Raw genomic sequence first — 26,232 nt, 5'->3', positions numbered from 1 at the left:
CTGTCAATACAGATCTATCAAAAGAATTTACCATTTAAAACCTGTATTTGAACGAGAAGTAGTCATAGCCCCTCATACAGCGGCTATATTTTATTCCATTTGTGGCTTTAATAATTCATCCTGTTGTCAGCACAAGTAAATATTAAAGATAAAGCTAGGTTTCGAAGGACATTATGTGTGGCCTTACACTGATTGCAAAAACATACAATAAGGTACTGTAAAACGTCTTAAAAATGTATGTATTGCGTTATGTGCTTTGAACAATGGTGCAAGGGGAGCTTTCTGGAGCACTGAGAGGATGTAAGGGAGAAGTACTGATCTACACTGTGATCTGTGCCTAAAATGTGAGGTCTTTGGAATAAAAGCTTAAGCAGCTGTGGACCCTAAGGTTTAATTTCTAAAGTTGATCTACGACGATTTGCATTCATTCTTCTAATAAAGACAACAAAAACACATTTGAACTACCATGCCAAAATACTGCTATTGCTATGACGAATGTCTTGTTGTGGCTATACTATAGTAGCCTATACAGTTATTATTGTGAAACTAAGAATGAATCTGCTTTGTTTTTCTGAGGTTTGAAAACTGCATTAGGTTGTATGCATGTCTGCATACAGTGAAGTGTACATAGTGAACCGTTTCTTCAAACTCCTCTGTCACGCTGCTGTTTTCCAGTCCACAAACTGTCTGAGGCAGAGAGGTATAGACATGTGTAGGTGCTTCCTTCATTGTTGTGTACAGCAGTTCCTTCGACTCATCTCTTCTCATTCAAAAAGAAGAGGGACAGTACAGAGACAGTGAGGAAGAAAGAAGTGGAGGGGAGAGAGAGGAAAAGACAGCCAGAAAGGGAGAGAATCTACAAGCAGGAGAAAGATAGAGACAGAGTGTTCTTTCCCAGTGGAATGCTAGCCATGCTTGTTGGTAATGCCGGTGAGGTGGTGTGCTGGGACTTTTCTGCGCTCAGTAGAAGTGGAATGTCTTTGTTGAGGGTTTTTTGCCTCATGCCATTTCTGTTCACTTTACTGAACCACTAAATGGCAGCGGGCGAGAAATGTGGCTACAGCCTACAGCATGAGGACACCATGCGCAGGGTAGAGGGGGGTGGTGAGGATGTGTTTCTGGCTTCACTACCGAGCTGCGTCCAGAGACGCCGTTAAGAATATTGCAGTGGAGAAAATGACATGTAGTCATCTGTTAAAACATTTCAAACAGCAGCCACAAAGCATGTCCAGACAGCCAGAAAGCACATCTATTCTGCTCACATCTCTTGTCAGACACAGACAAAAGATACCAAGATATAAATAGAAATCAAAGTAGACCAAGTTGGACTTTATCAAAATCAAAAAACTTAAGGATTTTAAGCGCTTGAAAAGATTTCATCTTGTGCTCAATACAAAACTTGTTTTTGGGGGATTGTGACTCACCAGTGCTGGATTTGATGGTCTCATTGCCCACAGTCTGTCCCAATAAGTCATACTGGTTCAATCGGGAGCTCTCCCCTTCCACCACAACTGAGTTTGAAGCATTCTTAGTCCAAGTATACGTCACCTCCGTTATTGTATACGCATCTACGGAGAGAGTTATTATCAGAGAGTGACAGGTTCAGTATCTTCTCAATTTCTCCATTGCTATCCCATGCATCATGAAATTGTGTTCACACAATATAAAGGTCAGGTAGCTTAATGAAGTGATCTACAAACATAAATGAGTTGCAAGGTTTTGAAAAGATTATGTAAGTATCTACAAAGCATTTACTTTGTATCCTCCAAATTTGAGGATACCACTATTTTTAATGAAAAAATGGGGCCCAGCTATCTGCCAATGCAATAAGACAGTGACAAGATATAATTATCCAAAACAAGTTAAAACGTCTAGAAATAGGTTATATTTTATAAAATTCTTACAACAGTCTACTTTTTTGCAATGTATATTGATCTCAATGTCCTTTATATTGGTCACAGTGGTAACCTGCCCTCTTTAGTACTTAACAGCTGCAAAAAGAAGTTGTACATGAACATGAGCATATATTGATTTAATATGTTCACTTCCACACAGTAGCCCTATTCTGCTATGGTGGTCTTAGCTCAGCTCCTGACAGCAATATAAGGACATATTAATGAAGAGCTCTTTCCACAGTACTCACAGCTGCCAAATTTAAGAGGACAAGAGTGGAAATCCATGGGAAAATCCTCAAGATGCATTGGACACTCTGCGTGTACTGTTAACCTGTGACACACACACCACACACACACACACACACACACACACACACACACACACACACACACACCACAGAAAATTAGTACATGAAAATAGTGATGCACTTTAAATTTTCTTGTAATCTCCTCTGTTTTCTCCTTTGCTTTCCACCAGTAATTAAAGGCCTCCCTCCCCCATCCCTATGCTCTCTCATCTCCCCTGCCCCCTCTCTCTTTCTCACATGCACTTGACCACTAAATCACATTCTCATTGATTTTAGCAGCAACACATAGTTGTGCTCTGAGATTCCGGTAATGGGGAAAGTGATTTTGAAAACAAAACAAAAAACAAAGCAAGAAAAACCTGATGGAGTGATGCAGAGCGCCTACTTCAATCTGTCCTGCTTCAGAGCACTGAAGTGTACTGAAGAGGGACTAGGGTCATGTTGTGTCTCTTCCATTAAGAAGCTCATAGGATGTTTAATGTTAACATACAGGTGCTGTTGAAAACACCAGATACACAGCAGTCACTCAGATTTTACCACCCTCAGAACAGTACTTATTTGTAGTTCTTTTGCATGAGAGAGCAGCATGACATGAACACAATATTACTATTGATATTTTATTGCTACATATTGTGATTACTATACAACTTGCAATACGACTTTTGATACAGTTGTATGCAAAGGTTTTGGAGTTTTTGTTTTTTTGCACAGTTACTGATCATTTGCAGAATTTAATATATTACAAAAAAAGACCTAAAATGTTTAAAAGTTAAAAAAAAGAAGAAATTGTGCAGTGAAATTGTCTGTATGCCATATATAATTTGCATTGTAATACCTTATTTTCACTTAGAAAATCTGTGAATAAATAAAAAAAAATTCTCAATGGTTGTTCAAACGTCTGTAAATGACTGCATATATTAAAAACACAAGTAAACTAATCAGAACATGATTAAAGATCAACTTCCTTCCAAAACAATTTACTTTTGTTGGATTACATGAAGACCTTCATTCATCAAAACACCCAGAGAAACTGGAATTGTGATTGGTGAAAATGTCTGATTACAGCATTCTTTTCATACTGTAGCCTTTTGTGACATCAGTACAGCAAAGGCCAATTTCGCAATGATGATTACCATGTCTTGTGTAGCCCTAATAAAAAAAAAAATACTGTTTAGAGGACCTCTGGTCTTGCAAGTTGGTCCCTAATGTGTATTCCAAAATTAAAAATGGAAAATTCATTAATGCTAGTCCATCATGTATAAAGAATAATCTTTGGTATTGCAAATAGCAAGCAGAATGTGGCATGGGACAAAAACCAGCCAGCACAGAAATATTAAAAGAGCAAAGAAAAAATAGAAACAGTGGGGAAAGAGATGAGTTAATGGAATGAGCAATCATGCCTTCAGTAATAAGTTAGCAAGTTATCAGTTAGGCTGCAGCTGTCCTGTATTTCTATTACAATATATTTAACTTCAAAGCTGCATTTACATGAAGAAAAACCCATATGACTGCTACTGTACGGTCTTTCCGACTGAGGGCTACTCACACTAGAATAGAGCATCAGCCTACTTCCAATTGGAAATGAAACATAAAAGTGAATGTTGACCACAGCAAATGATAAAATGAAGAGCACGATAAGTACCTCATAGTGTACAGCAATGTGCCGTCATCCTGAATGCGCAGTAGCTTATTTGGCATGGTCATGTTGTGTGCCACCGATTTCTTCCCGTTATGAAAGAAAGTGTCTGGAGTCCAGATTTTGCTGGCCATCAGGTTGTTCAGACGCAGGATGTTCATTGGTCCCACAAATTTCAATCTCTCGTCCTTCCAGCTCTGTCTGAAGAACACGTCTATTGTGTACTCCTGTTTTAAAAAGGAGAAAACAGAGGCAGGGCTGAAGGTTATTATCAGTGGCTTCCAAGCTCTACAGCTTGCTGCTCTGCATTTTGTCTGATGAAGGTAGAAATTCATTCTATTACTGTGAAATTATGTGTGACATTGTTAAACCTTGGCCTCCTGACCTAAATAATTTACTTAACTGCATGAATTACATGAATATGCATCAAAACAACCAGAGAAAAGCTCATATGACACTGTGATTGGTCAAGACGGACCCAGTAAAAATGTTGTGACTGGACGCAGTGCTCTTTTGCACATTGTAGCCTTCTGAGATATCCATACTGGAAAGGCAAATATTGCTATTAACAAACAATATATTGTGCAGGCTTATTATGAAAGTCACCACTACATCTTTTCAAATTGCTGGCCACCTAGCAGTCTTGAATGTCTCATTGGGCCATTTGATTACACACTAGTGCACCAGAGAGACTCCAGTTTCCACATTCTGTTCATCTCCCTCACCTCATAATGCTAAGAACCTTATTAGTCTTATTAGTTTTTTGCTAAGGTGTGATAGTGTTTCCAACACCATTCTGCTTTCACATGGACGGCTTTGGCAGACTAATTTTAGCTGCAATGTCTCATATTGACCTGGTGGACAAAGGTTTTGTATGAATAGCCATTAGTGGGCAGTGAGGCAAGACACAAAAGAGAAAGAACACACTTTTATACACTGCACTTACAAAAAAGAAAGAGCAAGAAAAAGACCAGAAAAACAGAGAAATATCCAAGTTTTTATGCTTGGATGAGGTGAAAAAGTTGGTTTGTCATTAAAGGAAAAAAGTGAAAATGGGGGTGGAAACACTGTTTCATGTCTCAATAAACATAGTAGCATATAAAAAACATCACGTGTCTCAAACCACATATATTCATGCTAAATAGTATGTGAAAGTAGTACACCACCAATGATGCCATCGCTTTTAAATGTACTATTTAGTACAGTGGTTTGTAAATTTAGACCCAGCTGTCAATGCTACATCTGGACTGATGTTTGCAGGGGTTCTGTAGGTGATAGTTAAGTGGGAGAGTGACTTTAGACCTCATTAAATGGGCCACTAACTGCTCTGCTCAGTCTCTCTAAACTGTTAGGGCTTCAGCTATGTACCACTGACAGGGGGCTGTCAAAACAGTTCAACAAAAGAGCCAAGAGGTTCATATCCCTCCTTGCACAGTGAACAAGACTCCTATATGCTTACATGACACAGGCATGTGATGTTATCTTTGGGAATTAACGCATAAGAACATTTATTGATTCACATATTTTTACCTTATCCCTTAGAATTGATCAGGTTATTGTTTTTACTGTGATATATATAGTTTTGCATGTTCTCCCTGCGTCTGTGTGGGTTTCCTCCGGGTTCTCTGGTTTCCTCCCACAGTCCAAAGACATGCAGTCAGGCCAATTGGACATGCTACATTGCCCCTAGGTGTGAGTGTGTGTGTGACTGTGTATGTCTGTCTGTCTGCCCTGCAATGGACTGACGGAGTGACGACCTGTCCAGCGTGTATCCTGCCTTCCGCCCAATGACTGCTGGGATAGGCTCCAGTCCAATATATATATATATATATATATATATATATATATATATATATATATATATATATATATATATATATACATCCAAACACACACACACACTTGTTACTGATATATGCAAATACAACAGAGCTGATTGGCTGCATCTGCACTGTACTGTAGTTAAAAAAAAGCAGTCTAGGCTCCTTGTAAATTAGGTGTGAATGGCTGAGGCTAAACCATTGTAGGCAGAATAGGTGGCTTCATAACATTACAAAAACAATTCAGACTGGTTTTGCAGCTTAATTTCAACACATGGACCCTTTGAGTTAGTAGTGAAAAACCAGGACAGGATGGAAGGGTGAGGCTTGTGTTTATAATGTTCAGTGAGATGGAAGTGCAAGGCTAGTCTGGAAGTCCAGTCAGAGCAGTGTTGTCCCCAGATGACTTCACCACTGCATGCAATAGCCTCTCAGGGCCAGTGGTGAGGAGGATAGGGGTGTATGCAAGGCCAGATGTGGCAGGGCAAAACTAGGGCTAAACAATGCTGCCAGTTCTCCAGCCAATACTCCTGTGTTCTTTTCCCCTTGTCTTCTCACTCTAATTTCCTCCTTTCTCTCTCATTCACTCTCTTCATCTCCCCGTAGTCTCTCTCTCTCCTGCTTTTTCCTCATGTCTCTCCACTGGAAAACCCACACCAGGAGCTAAGGCTATTAGTAAGCCCTGTGTAGAGCAAATTTATCAGGCCAAAGGGGCTTTGCAGCTTCCCCTCTCATCCATCACAGGCTGGATGTGGCCTGGGAAAGCCTGGCCTGAGGGCCATCTTGCTCTGTATCGCATATACACCCTAAAACCCATACACATAACACTGACTAAATGGATCTAGACCGATCCAGCAGAGATACATCATCTATCACAGTCACCATGGCCACAGGGAGAGTGATGACAACAACTAATGATTGCAGACTAGTGGGCCATGAACAAAAGATAACAAGATGACCACTGCTTCTTCTCAGCACTGTCCAGCTTATCACATGGTAATGATACTCCTGCTTGTTAACACATGGGTCCAAGCAATGCCAACATCACAGACCTTACATTTCCATTTTTTTAACTAAAGGCTTTATTATTTATAACAAAAAGCTTTATCCTGACCCTCATGTTCTAATAGTTAAGAGATTAATCATTACATTTAGCAACTGTACTAAATTACCAAATTCAATGTTTTCCAAATGAAATGATTTGGACACACATGCTGTCCTACGCCTATGCTTGTGTGTAAATCTGGTCGTCAGCAAGAGGCCTGAGAAACAAGGAGGAGGAGATAGGGAAGTCGCGAAGTTTATTAGATGGGAAGGGTATAATCAATTCAGACTTTATATCTCAGAAATATGCAGTAACTCTTTACTTGAACCTTGCTACATAGCATTGACATAACCACACCATGAACATGTCATAACACATTTTGTGCAGTAATATCACAGAGTCATGTTACATTACTGGCCATTGTCATGACAGATGCCATAATGTTTGACGTTATGACAGCTTATGTAAGATGCAAACTGCTAAGTGCCCTCTAGTTAGCCATCATGACATCACACATTTTGGCATCTGTCATGACAATTAATAGTAATGGTGACATGATACATGGCATGGTTATGCCAATATTACATAGCAGGTTTCAAGTGAAGTATTACCAAACTGACAGCGATATTTCTCTAAAAGAGGACAACTTAATTGTTCAAGAGGTGAATTATGCAAATCATCACTGTTCAGAGAAAAACATGTATCTCCAAATAGTAACTATACAGGAGAAGACAAAAACATTCTTAACATTTAATGCAAGTTAACGTAAAGAGGTTTTATTTCAAGTGATTAGGGAGCATTTCTATTGGTCCATTTCTCAAAAATGGAGATGACAAAATGAGACAATTTATTAAAGCTTTAGCACTTACTGAAATCAACCTTTTCATTAGCAAAACATCATAGCACTCTCCTAACTGAAGTTAACAGAGACTTAAGTTATATTGCTGTTTGTTTTCATTAATCGTGATTGCTCATCTTTTCTTGTCTGAGGAATGTTTGATATTTCTCGCAAGTAATTTATTTTAAAGTGGCTAATCAAAAGTTTAAGAGATTAATTATGCAAATTGGAACCTAATTGTTACACAAAGCATTAGTATTAAAAAGCTGCATTCATTCATTTAATTAGTGCAACATCATGCATTGCCTATGCACTCTAACTGACATTAACAGCCACTAGTTGAAGCCTGGTTGTCCATTTCTTTTCATTAATCTCAATTGCTCACATTTCCATATCTGAAAAAAGAAAAGCAATGCTTTTTAAAGATGTTGACTTAACTACAGCCAAAACAGGAAAAACAGTGCAACAATTTGACCAACATGAACATTTAATCTCTTTCCTCACGAATCTTTTCCCTCTGCTGTTTACCTGCACATCAAACACAGTTCACTGCAGGGTTAGCTCTAATGATGAGCTTTCGCATGACCACAGGGCAGAGGCAGGGAGAGGGAGAGGGGGAGAAAGAAAGACTGAGAGGTTTTACTAACAGCTTCAGGTCCTTAGCGACAACAACAGAATCTCACCTCCATAGACAACACTGCTTGAAAACAGGGGATAAAACACTGAGTACATGATAATCCAACTCAAAAGCATTAAAATATTATTTTCTCAGTGGCTGTGGGCAAGGCGATAGAAGCACAACCTTTATGATCTCTGAGAGCCCGTACAGCTGCCTTTAAATCATTTCTTACAGACATGCATAATTCATAACAGGCTACTCCAACAGAATGATCTATGGCATTTTCTTTCCCGACGTGGTTGTCTAATGTTGCAGGTAAATATTTTAAAAGGCACCGCAGATGATGTATTGTCTTGTTTGCTCCATTTAATGTAGAGACTGCCACACTGAGAGAAAGTACTACACTTCTGAAAAAGATTTAAATATGGCATTATCGTTCGTAGTGACTAATGGTAGAAAGCTACATGGGACTCCAAAAAGCTAGAAGACTGAGAGGGAATCCATTTCAAGGAGGAGAAGGGGAAAAAAAAACAAAAAAAAAAACGGCAACTGTCAAAACCCTTGAAATAAAGAAAGAGAGAAAGCGAGGGGAGGGCGAGCAGGGCCGAGAGAAAAGATGAGCTCCAGGGAGCAGTGTGGAGGCAAAGAAATGGAACAATTTGTCTTTGAAAATGAAAAATATATCAATGTAAGGCCTAGACGTGCCTGTGTGAGCTTGACTGTGTCTCTCCTGTGGGAGAGGGTCAGCCCACAAACGAGGAGAAAAAAAAAATTCAGTGAACGTCACACAAAGGAATATGCATGCTTTATCTGCCTATTCCCTGAATGAGAGGAGGAGAACAGTCCACAGACGTCTCTCCTGAGCTACTTCAATCCCAGGATATAGTGGCTGTTGGTTAGAGAATAATTTACCAGCGCTCAGTGTGCAGAACCAAGCGAATGGGATGAGAGACCGATGAGCGAGACCTGTGGAGGAGTAAAGATTGTGAACTACAGAGAAAGCCTGGGCGACGTATTAAATATTTATAATATATTAGCAACCATATTGGGCGGCATGGTGGCGCGGTGGGTAGTGCTGTCGCCTCACAGCGAGGAGGACCTGGGTTCAATTCCCCAGCTGGGTGACCAGGGTCCTCTCTGTGTGGAGTTTGCATGTTATCCCTGTTTCCTCCGGGTTCTCCGGTTTCACAGTTCAAAGACATGCAGTCAGGTCAATTGGACATGCTAAATTGCCCCTAGGTGTGAGTGTATGAGTAACTGTCTGTGTCTGTTTGTCTGCCCTGCGATGGACTGGCGACCTGTCCAGGGTGTATCCTGCCTTCTGCCCGAAGACTGCTGGGATAGGCTCCAGCACCCCCCCGCAACCCTGACGGAGAAGCGGCTTAGAAAATGGATGGATAGCAACCATATTTTGAAAATTTGAAAAACCAGCCAATAGGGGTGTACTTTGTGTACTTCTGGTGCCGGTCCCAAGCCCAGATAAATGGTGAGGGTTGCGCCAGGAAGGTCATCCGGCGTAAAACTTGTGCCAAAACTATCATGCGGATCACAAATATGATTGCCATACCGGATCGGTCGAGGCCCGGATAACAATGACTGCCTCCGTGCTGTTGACCAGCAGGGTGCCAGTGGAAATTGGACTACTGTAGGTCGAAGACCATCAAAGAGGAGAGGAGGAAGGTGGGTTAGAAGGCACCGAGAGAGAAGGAAAGGCAGAAGTGTAGGTTAGAGTGTTAGTGTGGAGGTTAGAGCAGGGACTCTACTGAACATAGGGACAATGACTGGTAAAGGCAGAGAGCTTGCAGACATGATGGAGAGAAGGAAGGTAGATATTCTGTGTGTCCAGGAGACCAGATGGAAAGGAACAGCTTGGGAAAAGTGTTCTGGATGTAAAGAGAGTGTCAGACAGGATCATGAGCCTGAAGTTGGAGGTTGATGGTGTAATTGTGAATGCGGTCAGTTCATATGCACCACAGGTTGGTTGTCAGTTAGAGGAGAAAGAGGAATTTTGGTGTAAGATGGATGAAGTGGTAGATGGTGTCCCTAGAGAGGAAAGATTAGTGATTGGTGCAGACTTCAGTGGACATGTAGGTGAAGGGAACAGAGGGAATGAAGAGGTGCTGGGTATGTATGGTGTGAAAGACAGAAATGCGGCAGGTCAGATGGTTGTAGAATTTGCAAAGAGAATGGAAATGGCTGTGGTGAACACGTATTTTCAGAAGAGGGAAGAACACAGGGTGACATACAAGAGTAGAGGGAGGTGCACACAGGTGGATTATATCCTTAGCAGGAGATGCCACCTAAAGGAGATTGGAGATTGTAAAGTGGTAGCAGGGGAAAGTGTAGCAAGGCAGCATAGGGTGGTTGTCTGTAGAATGAGATTAGAAACAAAGAAGAGGAAGAGAGTGAAGACAGAGCCAAAGATTAGATGGTGGAAGCTGAAGGAGGAGGATGGTTGCAGGCAGTTCAGGGAAAAATTGCAACAGGCCCTTGGGGGCAGTGAGGAGCTACCTGAGGACTGGGAAACTACAGCTAAGGTGATGAGAGAAACTGGCAAGAATGTTTTGGGTGTTTCGTCTGGTCAGAGGAAAGAAGACAAGGAAAGTTGGTGGTGGAATGAGGGAGTCCAGGAGAGTATTCAGAAGAAGAAGGCAGCTAAGAAAAAGTGGGATAACCAGAGAGATGAAGGAAGTAGGCAGGAGTACTGTGAGACTAGTCGCATAGCAAAAAGAATGGTGGCAAATGCAAAGGCTCAGGCCTATGATGAGCTGGATGAGAGGCTGGACAGTAAAGAAGGAGTAAAGGACCTGTATCGCTTGGATAAACAGAGAGATAGAGCTGGAAAGGATGTACAGCAGGTTAGGCTGATAAAGGATAGAGAGGGAAATGTACTAGTGAGTGAACAGAGAGTGTTGAGTAGATGGAAGGAGTATTTTGAAGAACTAATGAATGAGGAAAACGAGAGAGAGAGGAGGACGACGGGGGGAGAGATAGTGGATCAGGAAGTGCAGAGAATTAGTAAGGTGGAAGTGAGGGCAGCTTTAAAAAGGATGAAGAATGGAAAGGCAGTTGGTCCAGATGACATGCCTGTGGAGGTATGGAGATGTTTAGGAGAGAAGGCAGTGGACTTTTTAACCAGGTTGTTTAACAAAATCCTGGAGAGTGAGAGGATGCCTGATGAGTGGAGAAGTAGTGTACTGGTCCCCATTTTTAAGAACAAGGGTGATGTGCAGAGCTGCAGTAACTACAGAGACATAAAGTTGATGAGCCACACCATGAAGGTATGGGAAAGAGTTGTTGAAGCAAGGCTAAGGTGAGAGGTTCAGATCAGTGAGCAGCAGTTTGGTTTCATGCCCAGAAAGAGCACCACAGATGCAATGTTTGCATTGAGAGTGTTGGTAGAGACGTACAGAGAAGGTCAGAAGGAGCTACATTGTGTCTTTGTAGATCTAGAGAAGGCATATGATAGGGTGCCAAGAGAGGAACTGTGGTACTGTATGAGGAAGTCAGGTGTAGCTGAAAAGTATGTTAGGGTGGTGCAGGACATGTATGAGGATAGTGAGACAGAGGTGAGGTGTGCAGTTGGAGTGACAAATGGTTTCAAGGTGAAGGTAGGGTTACATCAGGGATCAGCTTTGAGCCCCTTCTTGTTTGCAATGGTGATGGAAAGGTTGACAGATGAGGTCAGGCAGGAGGCTCCATGGACCATGATGTTTGCAGATGACATTGTAATCTGTGGTGAGAGTAGAGAGCAGGTAGAAGAGAATCTGGAGAGGTGGAGGTTTGCACTGGAGAGGAGAGGAATGAAGGTCAGTAGAGACGAGACGGAATACATGTGTGTGAATGAGAGGGAGGCAGGTGGAAAGGTGAAGATGCAAGGAGTAGAGGTCGTAAAGGTGGATGACTTCAAATATCTTGGGTCAACCATCCAGAGCAATGGACAGTGTAGAAAAGAGGTGAAGAAGAGGGTGCAGGCAGGATGGAGTGGGTGGAAACGGGTGTCAGGCCTGATGTGTGACAGAAGGATAGCAGCAAGAGTGAAAAATTAGGCAACAATGCAAATATTAGAGTGATTTTTCCTGAAGATCAAGACAATTAAGGTCACATGATTTGGACAAAATGCTGCAATTTTCAGTCAAAAGCACATTTTTGTGCCCGCTACTGGATAATGCAGGAGGCATGGCCATACAGAGGGGCCATGCTCAAAGGCTATTGAGAGCAAGAGAGTCTTTAAACTATAAATAAGTTGTTCTTATGAATGTTATTAGTGCCAATGCGTTATTTGTCATTCTGTGCTGGGCTATGGGATTGTTTGTGTAGAGTCAGTATCAACTGCCCAGTATGGTTAGAGGTTACCTGTTTGCTATCCCAGTCATTCCGTTAGCCCTGGGTGGTAGTTCTCCACTGCTGCTCTGTTTAATAAATAACATTTACCTAAAGTGATTTGCTCCTTCTAGCCACAATTTGTTTAACAAAAAACAGCCTAAAATATAAGCATATCAAATGTATTGTTATTTAATTTGTACATTCTTTACTTTTGTGCATTTTACTGCCACTTGTACTTTTCCATCCTTCCAAACTTAATGCTGGCTGTATCCGTCCAATGAAATCTGATTCCAGAGGAGTTACTAACATTATGTTCCCCTTCAAAGAGACACTCACACAAGAAAAGACTCAAGCAAACCTTAGCTGCCTTGCGGTTTTGTTTCTCATGCGCATGTAAAATGGCAAAAGGACTCTGAAAGGATGTGTACTCATCAAGAAGACATTACTGACAAAAAAGAGATTGCCTAAAGAAAAAGAATAAGACATAGATTTGAACTAGAACATTGAACATTGAACTAGAACCTCAACTGATTTGTAATTGGCATTATTTGGATCGTTAGAGGCCGAAAATGCAACCAACTACTAAAATTGAATTTTGATGTATGGAAAATTATCCCTGGAGATTTCTTTTGTCTGCAGAATGGAAGCTTTAATAATAAAAAAAATGTAAACACAGAAGATCCTAGAAAACTAACATTATTTGATGCTTGTGTGCAAATCAACAAATATTTTTAGCTTTTTTTGTTGATGCTCAACATCCATCCATCCATTATCTTCCGCTTCTCCGGGGTTCGGGCCGCGGGGGCAGCATCCTAAGCAATGAGGCCCAGACCTCCCTTTCCCCAGCCACTTTCCGAGGCACTCCCAGGCCAGCTGGGCGATATAGTCACGCCAGTGTGTCCTGGGTCTTCCCTGGGGTCTCCTCCCAGGTGGACTTGCCTGTGACACCTCCCGAGGGAGGCGTCCAGGAGGCATCCTAACCAGATGCCCGAACCACCTCAGCTGGCTCCTCTCGACGTGAAGATGCAGCGGCTCTACTCCGAGTCCCTCCCGGATGACCGAACTTCTCACCCTATCTCTAAGGGAGAGTCCAGACACCCTGCGGAGGAAACTCATTTCGGCCGCTTGTATTCGTGATCTTATTCTTTCGGTCATTACCCAAAGCTCATGACCATAGGTGAGGATGGGAACGTAGATCGACCGGTAAATCAAGAGCCTTGCCTTATGGCTCAGCTCTTTCTTTACCACAACAGACCAGTAAGGAGCCCGCATCACTGCTAACCCAGCACCAATCCGCCTGTCAATCTCCCGCTCCCTTGTACCATCACTCGTGAACAAGACCCCGAGATACTTGAACTCCTCCACTTGCGGCAAGAGCCTATCCCCGACCCAGAGAGGGCTCTCCGCCCTTTTCCGCCTGAGAACCATGGTCTCGGATTTAGAGGTACTGATTCTCATCCCAGCCGCTTCACACTTGGCTGCTGACCGATCCAGCGAAAGCTGAAGTTCGCGGCCTGATGTCCCCAAAAGGACCACATCATCTGCAAACAGCAGCGATGTGACCCTGAGGTCATCAAACTGGACACCCTCCATCCCCTGACTGCGCCTAGAAATTCTATCCATAAAAATTATTAATAGAATCGGTGACAAAGGGCAGCCCTGACGGAGTCCAACTCTCACTGGGAACGAGTCTGACTTACTGCCGGCTATGCAAACCAAACTCCAGTTGTGTTTGTACAGGGCCTGAATGGCTTGTAGCAAAGAGCCATGTACCCCATACTCCCGAAGCACCTCCCACAGAATACCCCGGGGAACACAGTCGAATGCCTTCTACAGATCCACAAAGCACATGTGGACTGGTTGGGCAAACTCCCATGAACCCTCCAGGATCCTGGTGAGGGTGAAGAGTTGGTCCAGTGTTCCACGACAAGGGCAGAACCCGCACTGCTCCTCCTGGATAGGGGTTCGACTATAAGCTGGACTCTCTTCTCCAGTACCCCTGCATAGACTTTACCAGGGAGGCTGAGGAGTGTGATTCCCCTGTAGTTGGAACACACCCTCCGGTCCCCTTTTTTAAAAAGAGTCACCACCCCAGTCTGCCAATCCAGTGGCACCGCCCCCGATGTCCACGCAATGTTGAAAAGGTGTGTCAGCCAAGACGGCCCCACAACATCCAGAGCCTTGAGAAACTCAGGGCGGATCTCATCCAACCCTGGAGCCTTGCCACCAAGGAGCTTTTTAACTACCTTAGCGACTTCGGTCTTAGTAATGGACAAGCCTATTCTCATGTCCCCAGACTCTGCCTCCTCACTGGAGAACGTGTCGGTGGGATTGAGAAGGTCCTCAAAGTATTCCTTTCACCGCCCAATGACGTCTTCAGTCGAAGTCAGCAGCACACCATCTCCACTATATACAGTGCTACTGTCAATGTCCCCCACCTCCCACCGATATCTGGTCAAAGTTCTGATGGAGGTGTGAGTTGAAGATCAAACCGACAGGTTCTTCTGCCAGACGTTCCCAGCAAACCCTCACTATACGTTTGGGCTTGCCTGGTCTGACCGGCATCTTCCCCCACCACCTGATCCAACTCACCACCAGGTGGTGATTAGTTGACAGCTCAGCTCTTCTCTTTACCCGAGTGTCCAAAACACATGGCCGCAAGTCCGATGACACAACTACAAAGTCCATCATTGAACTGTGGCCTAGGGTGTCCTGGTGCCATGTGCACTTATGGACATCCTTGTGATCAAACATGGTGTTCGTGATGGACAAACTGTGGTTTGCACAGAAGTCCAAAAACTGAACACCACTTGGGTTCAGATCAGAGAGGCCATTCGTCCCAATCACACCCCTCTAGGTCTCACTGTCATTGCCCACGTGAGCGTTAAAGTCCCCCAGTAGGACAATAGAGTCTCCAGGAGGAGCACTTTCAAGCACCCTTCCCAAGGACTATAAGAAGGCTGGGTACTTTGAACTGCTGTTCGGTGCATAAGCACAGACAGCAGGTCAGGACCCGTTCCCCAACCCAAAGGCGTAGGGAAGCTACCCTCTCGTCCACCAGAGAAAACCCCAACATACAGGCACCGAGTCCAGGGGCTATGAGAAAGCACATGCCCACTGCCTCTCACCATGGGCAACTCCAGAAAAGAATAAAGTCCAGCCCCTCTCAAGGAGACTGGACCCAGAGCCCAAGCTGTGTGTTGAGGTAAGCCCCACTATATCTAGCCGGTATCTCTCAACCTCGTGCACCAACTCAGGCTCCTTCCCCGCCAGTGAGGTAACGTTCCAAGTTCCAAAAGCCAGTTTCAGCAACCAAGGATCAGAACGCCAAGGCCCACGCCTTCGGACACTGCCCGATCCACAAAGCACCGAACCCATACTACTGCCCCTCCCATTAGTGGTGGGTCGATGGGAGGGGGGACCCATGTAACTCCTTCGGGCTGGGCAAGGCCGGGCACCATGAGTAAATGCCCGGCCACCAGACGCTTGCTGGCGAGCCCCTCCCCCAGGCCTGGCTCCAGGGTGGGGCCCCGGTAACCCTGTTCCAAGCAGGGTACACAAGTCCTGTTTTCATCAACAACAATGCTCAACAATATTTACATAATGATTGTGTTGACTGAAAATGAAATGAATGAGTGGTGTGAGTTTGCACGGTTATAAAAGAATACCTGCATCATTCAGACCAAAAATCTCTTCTGTTTGTTGGGTTGAATGAATGACTTGATTCATCAAAACACCCACAGGACACTCTCTGAGAACTGTCAATGCTCAATGCACACAGTAAAAAAACACTACAATTGTTTAGCGCTCTTATTTGTATATTGTGGCTTTTTAGAACCACGAAGGCTCAATGTCATGATACCTATCCACAAACAATATACTGTGCAGCCCTACTTGTAAATCAAAGAGGGGACACAAGTATTAGAATGTGTTAAACTTCATCAGCAAATCCTGATTCAGGTGACAATGCATAGCATAGTGAAAAATATCATCTGCTGCACATGGAGGACTGCAGGTTTGTTGTACCAATAATAGTCCTTGGGCAAGACTCTTAGGAATTTAAATAGGCAAATATTGTACTAAGTCATTCTGGATTAGAGTATCTGATAATTATGTAAATGTTCGGAAAAAGATGCAGCATCCCTTGCAATATGAGGACTGAGTGCAACCAGTACAAATGGCGCAATGAAAATTGAAATACACCGTTTTATGTTATCGGTCTATTGCAGTATACAAATAGAATAGCTTGTCACTATATTATGTTTTTGTATGAGTGATTCAAAGAAATATGACTGCATATCATTATTACTTTTTACAGCAATGTAATCTCTGTAGACAAACACTGGCCATAGAATGGGTCATACTGAAGAACTGTCAAAGGACGCCACATTTGCCACAAGTCAGTTCATGAAATTTTTACCCGATAGATCTTCCCTAGTCAACTGTAAGTGGTATTATTTTGAATTGGAAGTGTCTAAAAGCAAAAACTCTGCTACGAAGCAGTAGACCATGCAAATTCATAGAGCAAGGCTGCCGAGCAGTGTGCAAATGTATAAAAATCAGTTGCATCACTCACTACAGAATTCCAAACTGCTTCTGGAAGCAACATCAGCACAAGAACTGTGTATGAAGAGCTGCTTACAATGATTTGCCATGGCTGAGCAGCTGCACAGAAGCCTAAGATTACTATGTGCAATGCCAAGTGTCAGCTGGAATGGTGTAAGCACATCAACGCTGGAAGCACGTCACCTCCCTGGAAGAACATCACCACTCTGAAGCACGTTAAGAACAGTTAAGTGGGGAAGGGATAATGGTCTGGGGCTGTTTCTCAGGCTTTCGGCTCCTTAGTTCCAGTGGAGGGTAATGTTAATGCTGCAGCATGCAAAAACATTCTAGGCAATTATATGCTTCTACCTTTGTGGACACATTTCGGGGAAAGCCCTTTCCTGCTCCAGCATGACTGTACACATGTGCACAACACAATTGTCCACAAAGATATGGTTTTTAAGTTTGATGTGGAGTAGCCTGCACAGAGCGCTGACCTCAATCCTACTGAACACCTTTGGGATCCATTGTAACATCAACTGGGACCCAGGCCTTCCCACGCAAAGATCAGTGCCTGACATCACAAATGCTCTTTGACTGAATGGGCACATATTCCCACAGACACACTCCAAAATCCTGTGGAAAACTGTCCCTGAACAAAAGGAGCTTTTTACAGCTGCAAAGAGGGGGGCAACACCATATTATGACCCACTTTTTTTGAAATGGGTTGTCAGTCAGGTGTTCACTTACTTTTGGTCATATAGTATACATTGCAAAAGGTTGAAAAATGTTGAACTATAATTTGCCATACTATGCTGTCCAGCCTTAGCAAGTACTATGGATAGAGAGTGTAAGAAAGAAGAAAGAAAGAAAGAAAGAATGTATCCTGCTGGGTTACGACTCTGTGCTCTTTGAAACAGCAGGAGCAGTTTTTGAGTTTAATCTTTAAGCGACAGAAGGACGATTCTGAGGAGCTCCAGCAGAGAGAGACCGGCAAGAGATCATGCACACAACACACGTAGACACACACACTCACACACACACACACACACACACACACACACACACACACACACACACACACACACAGTCTCAGGAGAAAATCTCACAGCCACTCTATTCAGTCATCCTCAAATAACAAGCCACATTGCTGAACTGCTCCAGAATATTAACATGATATATTTTGCTTTATTTTGGTACACAGTTCTCATGTCAATTCATGATTTGTTCACTTTTCTTAGCTTATTTTCAAGGATATTTATTTTCTACTAAACCTAACAAGCATAAAATTTCCTAATGATATGATTCCATAATGATAAATAGATAGATAGATAGATAGATAGATAGATAGATAGATAGATAGATAGAGATAGCGCAAGAGAGAGAGAGAGATATGACATCATATTCACTGTCGTTGTGTCACTAAATCGAAGATAAGATCTGAGACAGGATGCCACCTGTGTCCAATCGTGAAATTCCCTCGCTATTAAATATGCCACAGTTAACTGTCAGTGGTATTATAACAAAAGGGAAGCAATTGCAAATGACAGCAACTCAGCCACAAAGTGGTAGGCCATGTAAAATGACAGAGCGGGGTCAGCGGATGGTGAGGCGCATAGTGAGCAGAGGTCGCCAACTTTCTGCGGAGTCAATCGCTACAGACCTCCAAACTTCATTTGGCCTTCAGATTAGATCAAGAACAGAGCAGAGCAGCTGCATCCAAGGCTTACACCACCAATGCAGTGTCGAATGCAATGGTGTAAAGTGCCGCCGCTGGACTCTAGAGCAGTGGAGACATGTTCTCTGGAGTGATGAATCACGCTTCTCCATCTGGCAATCTGACGGACGAGTCTGGGTTTGGCGGTTGCCAGCAGAACAGTACTTGTCTGACTGCATTGTGCCAAAGTAAAGTTTGGTGGAGGGTGATTATGGTGTGGGGTTTTTCAGGAGTTGGACTCGGCCCCTTAGTTCCAGTGAAAGGAACTCTTAATGCTTCAGCAAACCAAGAGATCTTGGACAATTTCATGCTCCCAACTTTGTGGGAACGGTTTGGGGACGGCCCCTTTTGAATAGATTATGGCTAAAATAATGGGGAAAGGTAAGTGTCACTGATTACTGTTTTAGCTAAGTTAAGGAATGTGTGCTTACTACTCATCATTTTATGTCTCATTAAATGTCTCTGAACTGTTTCTGGGAGGTCATGCAGTTTGCTGTGGACACTATAGTCCAATTAATCTGACGACCATGACAAGAATGGGAATGTTGGCATAAACTTACAAAAAAATGCAGAACTTAAAAGGACATATGAACATGGCATCATAATCACTGCTTGAAAAAGCCAAAGACTTTGTTGAAATGCGTTCACATAAAATACAACCAGATGAAGAACTGGCAGTTGAACAAACACACAGCCTCAAGTGGTTTATTGCTTTTATAAACAGCAACATAAAATAAAATACATCATTTTCAGTGAATAATTTTGGCTATTATTAATAATTTTCAGCATAAACAAGTATTCCATCAAGAAACGCAGTTCCTTTATGTTGTAATTGCCAAGCAACCATGGATTGCTAAGGGACAAGAACATTTAATCGCTCATCACTGTATACTGCGGTCATTTCATGGATCTTTGAACTTTTTGCCATATAATAATGAACATATGACAATATAGTGTTGTTTACCAAAACCCATTAACGCATTACGTAAATTTTGGTCTTATTTAAGCCGTATTAACCACCAATCCAATTCCGCTTCCTTATGAACTGCTGAATCTCAAAAGGCTAACAAGCATAAAATTTCCTAATGATATGATTCCATAATGATAGACAGATAGATAGATAGATAGATAGATAGATAGATAGATAGATAGATAGATAGATAGATAGATAGATAGATAGATAGATAACTGTAAATTTTGGTCTTATTTAAGACCAAGTAGCAAGAATTTCAAAGTTAACTACACAATATTTAGTGAGGACAGAGGTGTTTGAAATTCAGCCTGGGTTTGATGCTAGTTAAGGCAGATCTGACTGAAAAATTGACATTTGAAGCATGTGAAACATTCAAGTGACATTCTTTAGTCTTTTATGTTGCCATGTTACAGTAAAACATAGCATAAGTTACTTTAATTCAAGCCTGTGATATTAATGATGGAGTTTGCTATAGTTTAGCCTGTTAGCTAGTTGGCCAGCCCTGTTCTAGTTAAGAAAAAAAGAATTTGTCAGTCCCTCAGTTTAAACGAATTCCACCAACAAAGCTTCAACAATTAGTGTCCTCAGTTCCCAAACGCTTATTGAGTGTTATTAAAAGGAAAGGTGATGTAACACAGTGGTAAACACGCCCCTGTCCCAACTTCTTTGGAATGTGTTGCAGGCATCAAATTCAAAATGAGTAAATATTTGCAAAAAACAACGAAGTTTATCCGTTTGAACATTAAATATCTTGTCTTTGTAGTGTATTCAATTGAATATAGGTTGACAAGGATTTGAAAATCATCGTATTCTGTTTTTTATTTATGTTTTACACAACATCCCAACTTCATTGGAATTGGGGTTGTATCTATTAAATTATCGATTAAATTTACCTTCATCTACCCTAAACTGAATCTTGACCTAACTCTAATCTTAACTCTAATCTTACCCCTACATCGGGGGCAGTCGTGGGCTGGAGATTAGGGAGCTGGCCCTGTGACCGGAAAGTTGCCGGTTCGATCCCTAGGGCCGACAGTCCATGACTGAGGTGTCCTTGAGCAAGACACCTAACCCCCCGGGCGCCGTGGATAGGCTCACCGCTGCGGGCAAGTGTGCTCACTGCCCCCTAGTGTGTGTGTTTACTAGTGTGTATGGGGTGTTTCATTTCACGGATGGGTTAAATGCGGAGGTGGAATTTCCCCGGTTGTGGGATCAAAAAAAGTATTACTTACTTACTTAACTCTAATCTTACCCCTAGTGCTAATCCTAACCCTGACCCTAACACAGGTGACAGTAACAGAGCCTTTGTAAATCTATGGAACATCTATGGGAAATCTACTGGGGACTAACCAAACAGTAAGACTCTAAAATTATCTGGCATATGAGTGAATTGTTTGCTGTTGCCAATAAAAACTAGTTGACATGCAAGGTCCAAGGAGACAGGACTTAGGAAAGGCCATTTTCTACCTTAGAAAAAGAGTTTGAAAAGTTTTGTTAACAGCTGTTCACCCACAACTTCAGACTACACCTCTGGATCCTGTCATCTATATGATTAACTTTGTTTCCAGCATGCGCCCCATACTGTGCATAGTTCCATGCTTAGACACTCCGTTGATTAAAACCTGCATTAAAAAGCTCCTTCCTCTCCCTCGGTCGCTATTTGAATTGATAATGGAGACAGCTGTGCTCACAGATCTCTGAGTCATAGCACCACTTCCTCAGCCTTATCGGATGGAGAGAATCTAATTCATAGTGGCACAAGCACAGTCAGGTGCTACTGCTTTTCATTCCCCTTCTCGCACCCTGAGCATGGTGGTACCACCATGGGCCACTATCAATTTACTCCTGTCCCCTACAAAAACATAGCGGGAGGGTGGGATAAAAAGTGGGAGGGTGGCATAAACAATTGTGCTAACGATCTCTCATATTGTTGCTAGTATAAGACAATCTCATCACAGCATATTTTATAACACCACTTAAAGACAAAGACACCAGCTGCTCTTTACATTGCGTGAACATTTCATTGAGGACAGACCAATAAACTGTGTACAAAGCTACATTAATAGATGTTGAATTTTTCTTTTTCTTTTCCTAAGTTAATATTTTTGAGATATAAGATTTTCTTATGACCATAATGACACATCTGCTCATCCAATATTTCTTCTAATCCCTGCGTATCTAATGTGTGAAAACAGTTGAAACTCACCATATCCGTGTCTGACACAGGCCCAAAACTGGTGACATAGATATCAGTCTTCACAGTGGTGACTCGATCTGAGAAAGAGGGTGGAGAAGAGGGGCAAAGGGATAAGATATAAGCAAAGGAAGGAGAACAACAACACTTTAATATTGCCATGAACATTTTATTGAAATGCAGCATATTATTTTGGAAATCCTTAATATCTCTTGCTTTGCTTGCTTTCACATGAAACATTCTGAAAGCACCTTTGTTACCCAAAAGAAGCTGATTTCATTTCTTGCCTACAGCTTGTACTCCTGCGTGAGATGAATGGATGTGTTGGCGTGCTCGTAAGCATACCCCAGTGCTGTCTTTTCCTGCCTCTGCTTTGTGTCTCAGCCATTGAACAGCTTTCTCTCAGTCTCCCTCCTATTTTTGTGTCTGTCACAAAACAGCTCTGTTCCTCTTTCTGTGTGTCTGACTGCGTGCATCCTTCTTTCTATCCCTCTCTCTCTTTTTCTCCTGCTTACGCATGGCTGATTCAGAAAGCTCTTTCTCGCTTTTTGTTCTGTCCATCACTGGTGCTCAGAAACACTCATGGATATTTAAGCGTCACTCATTATGCTACACAAAATGCTAACGAGAAAGACCACTGGGAAGTTGATCTGGCCCACACTCAGCTGAACTGCTGTACCACAGTAAAACCCTGGCACAGAACTGATTTATGCGCAAAGCAGTGTAGATCAAATGTACAGCTATACACATCCACTATAAATAGTGTGTAATACATTTTTCATTGCTTGTTTGTGTATGTGAGACATACAAACTACAAACAAGGATGATGTTTAGTCTAGTTCAAAAAGAGATTTCCTCACTTTTCAGAGACAGTATGTAAACATACTGAAGCATGGATCATGCCTCAATAAATATTACGGAATATTACGGAAAAATACAGAAACTAAGCTGCCAAACAGCACATTTTAAGGTTATTGTTTTTATGATGTCACATGTATCTGTCACCGCACATATTATCTTACAGTCGTTTAGGCCCCGCCCATTAATGCTAAAGGTATAGGGTGTGTTTCAGCCTGGATTGGTTTTTGAAAGAGGAGCAGTACAGGACAGCCAATCAGAACAGAGGTGATTTACAAAAGTCAGTTCATAAAAGGCACAGTAAGAAAATCTCTGTTTAATTGTAAAGGATAGAGAGAGGTTTGAAAATGGACTTGTAAAAATAAATTATGGCCAAAATACCTATAATAAATTTGTCCTAAGTAGACCTCATAATATTGAAAAATGGTTTATCATATTATAACATGGAAAATTCTATCACTTTTTCAAAATTTTTGCATAATTCAATGGCCGACATGCAAAAAAGGCATTCAGAGTGTCTTGATGTGAAATGGTTTATTTTACAAAGGCTTAGTCTGACATTTCATATTGGTGGTGGCAGATACAGCCTTTATATTTACTATCTAAAACCATAAGCAAATGTGTCTTTTTAGATGTCATATGTAGCATAAACAATGGTAAAATAGTGGTAAAACTGAAAAAAGTACAATGTACTCTCCATTGAATGTTTTTTTTTTTAATGTATTTTTAGCCAAAACCTTAATCTCACAACTCTTATAAAGCAATGTCTCGACATCAGGCAGCACATTCATAACCTTTTGATGTAAGAAGCTACATTCTTCAAACTCTGGTTTCTATCAACACTATTTTGAACAATTATGACTTGGAAAGTTTCTCTAGAGAGGAGCATTTAATGGAGCAACCACTCTGAATGACTTTGTTTACATCTAAACCATTAAATTAAGTAGATATGATGTAATCGACTCTGCACAAGCTAAGCTACATTTCAATTGCTTTTTTATCATAGATGAGAGTGTTTTATGGAACATCTTCCATATATCCTTAAAAATAACCAAATTAAAAAGGAAATAATTACATTGCATTCAGTATTGATGAGTATTGTAATGCAGAGCGAGGAGGCGGACGCATGTGCTTAGATAAGCAAGATTTATATGGGGCAAATCCAGGGTCGTGGTTGAAACAGTCCACGGTCAATGAGCCAATACGGACAGATCGTGGGTCAGACATGACAAACAAACTATAAACAGACTCAAGCAAACAAACATAGACCAATACAAAGACTGGTGAACACAAGGGGCAAACACAGGGCTTAAATACACAGGGAAAATGAGGGTCAGGTGAGAGCAATCAGGGCGGAGGTACAAAACCAAAACAAACGCACATGGACAAACCAAAATAAAAAGGCACATGGAGTGGGAGGAGTCAATCGTGACAAGTATATAGAAGCTTAAACACAAAGCAAGTGCCCTGCAGGGATCAGCAGTAATTTACTGTTTAAAATTGAAGAGTGCATTCAAAGCCCCAGGATGCTGGTCTGGTTTATTAATAGATTTGTATTGTAGGTTGGTTTATTCATCTCAGTGGGAGCATTGGAGGCAGCTCTCAAAAACCTTGATGCCTTGATGTTTTTCTCCCTCTTTCCCCCTCTCTCAAGACACTTTTTTCCATTCAAGCACAAAAAACAGTTCAATAGAATCCCTGCTGGAGATTCCAAGGTCAAATTATACATACACAGAGCCTTTCTTCATGCAATGACCACATATATCCTATAAATACTGTACAAAGGAAGAAATTATGAGGAAAAAAATGAAATGCAGCAAATTATATGTCTGATGATATAGTATGCATCTTTGGAGTTAACTTAACCTAAGGGCACTACAGTTCAAAAGATCTACCATTTGTTAGTACTGCCTCTCAGTTAAGTAAACCATTTAGAACATACACAAGTACTTTCTAAACCACTTATCCTTCTGGGTCACGGGGAGAGCTGGAGCCTATCCCAGTGGTCATTGGGTGGAAGGCAGGGTACACCCTGGACACGTCACCAGTCCATTGCAGGGACATATACAATATAGATATTTTTAATTTTTCATTCAGTTTCCCTAACAGGTGGGACTCTTTCCATCACATGATTCCACCAGGGCATTTCTGGGCTCCTAGCATAGAACAGCTGTGCCATTACCAGGGTTTGAACCCACAATCTCCTCTAGCAAGAGGTGAGATGGGTAATCTTATAGGAGCCCCCTAAACATGCAGAAGTGTCCAAAAATGTTTAATACATTGTAAAATAAATGTTTTTTTTGTTAATTTGTTGCTCATTTAAACTGCAGTTAAAGTTCACTGAGCATCAGATAATAAATCTATATAACAATGCACTATTTGATGTTAAATGAACTCAAAATTTTAGGTCACACACTAATACATTTAAGTTAAACCTTGGATATATAAGTAAAACCTTGGATATATAAAGTTGTTTTTTTTTAAACAAAGTAGATGAACTAAAATAAACATTGTACCCCCATATTTTCAGGTATTGTTCAATTAATAATAATAATAATAAAAAAACTAAAGTCAAATAGGTCAAAATTAAGTTAGATTTTCTAGAGTGTACAAAACATCATCAGTACACAAACTATTTTTTTTTCCCCCATTAGTTTTTTGTGTACTGTTGTATTTCTATTTATGTGCACTGGCACCACCAGGACTGTTTTACATTGTTTTATTCTCAATGGAAATGAAAACAGGAATAAGTAAAACATACTTAAAAACCCATATTTTTAAAGTTTTTTTTTACTCATCATTTATTACTTTATAGAGACAGATCTGATTCTGAAAATACTGAATAAGATGCACAGCTCTGATAAGATCTTGTAAAAAATCTGGCCGGAATTGCTAAAGAACTGCATGTAGCACTGCATAATGTAAAGCAAAAATAAGGAGAAAGTGTGACCACAACAGCAGCCGCATGAAGACATTAACATATGAAGTAGCTAACTGTTATACAGGATTGTACAACTAGTAAAATTAATGTATAATAATAATTCCTTCATTTTAAATAGACTAATTCCACTTACATTTGCACTGTAAATGATATTTCTGTTTCTAAATGCTTCTTGCTTCTTGCTGTAGGGCAGCAGAGTGTCTGAGCAGTTTGAGCATGGTACTTTAAGTGAAGCACTTCAATTAAAATAGCTTATTATCATTCAGCTTAGCATTTTAAAGAAAAAAAATGATGGGTATCTTCATGAGCTGAGACTAAAGGTTTCAGTAATAGTAACAGTACTGAAAAAGCAAAAGTGGTATTATACTACCTCTACTGCTTTATTCACTGTCACATACATAACAGTGCAGTGGGACAGAAATGATTAAAGTATAGTCAATTATTCATCAAGACTTACTCAGGAGCATTCATTTCATGTTATAACTAGTTTCTTTATTTTGTTGCAGCAACTTATTTA

At 41.4% G+C, this 26,232-nt stretch overlaps 1 protein-coding gene across 3 annotated transcripts in view; it reads right to left on the bottom strand.

The window, feature by feature from the left end:
- Positions 1 to 26,232, bottom strand: part of LOC108431103 (gamma-aminobutyric acid receptor subunit alpha-2) — a 57,117-nt gene that overhangs the window by 19,024 nt on the left and 11,861 nt on the right. For all 3 annotated transcript variants that reach the window (XM_017704037.2, XM_037540292.1, XM_017704038.2), the window contains exons 4-7: positions 21,929 to 21,996; positions 3,846 to 4,066; positions 2,144 to 2,226; positions 1,425 to 1,568 (exon numbers count right to left, since the gene is read on the bottom strand). In XM_017704037.2, coding sequence (XP_017559526.1) covers positions 1,425 to 1,568; positions 2,144 to 2,226; positions 3,846 to 4,066; positions 21,929 to 21,996 — 516 coding nt within the window. The remainder of the gene's footprint in view (positions 1 to 1,424; positions 1,569 to 2,143; positions 2,227 to 3,845; positions 4,067 to 21,928; positions 21,997 to 26,232) is intronic.

The sequence above is a fragment of the Pygocentrus nattereri genome, chromosome 8 (genome assembly GCF_015220715.1).
Source record: "Pygocentrus nattereri isolate fPygNat1 chromosome 8, fPygNat1.pri, whole genome shotgun sequence".
NCBI lineage: Eukaryota > Metazoa > Chordata > Actinopteri > Characiformes > Serrasalmidae > Pygocentrus > Pygocentrus nattereri.
Note: the sequence above shows the minus strand (reverse complement) of the source record. Positions and strands in the feature narration are given on the sequence as shown.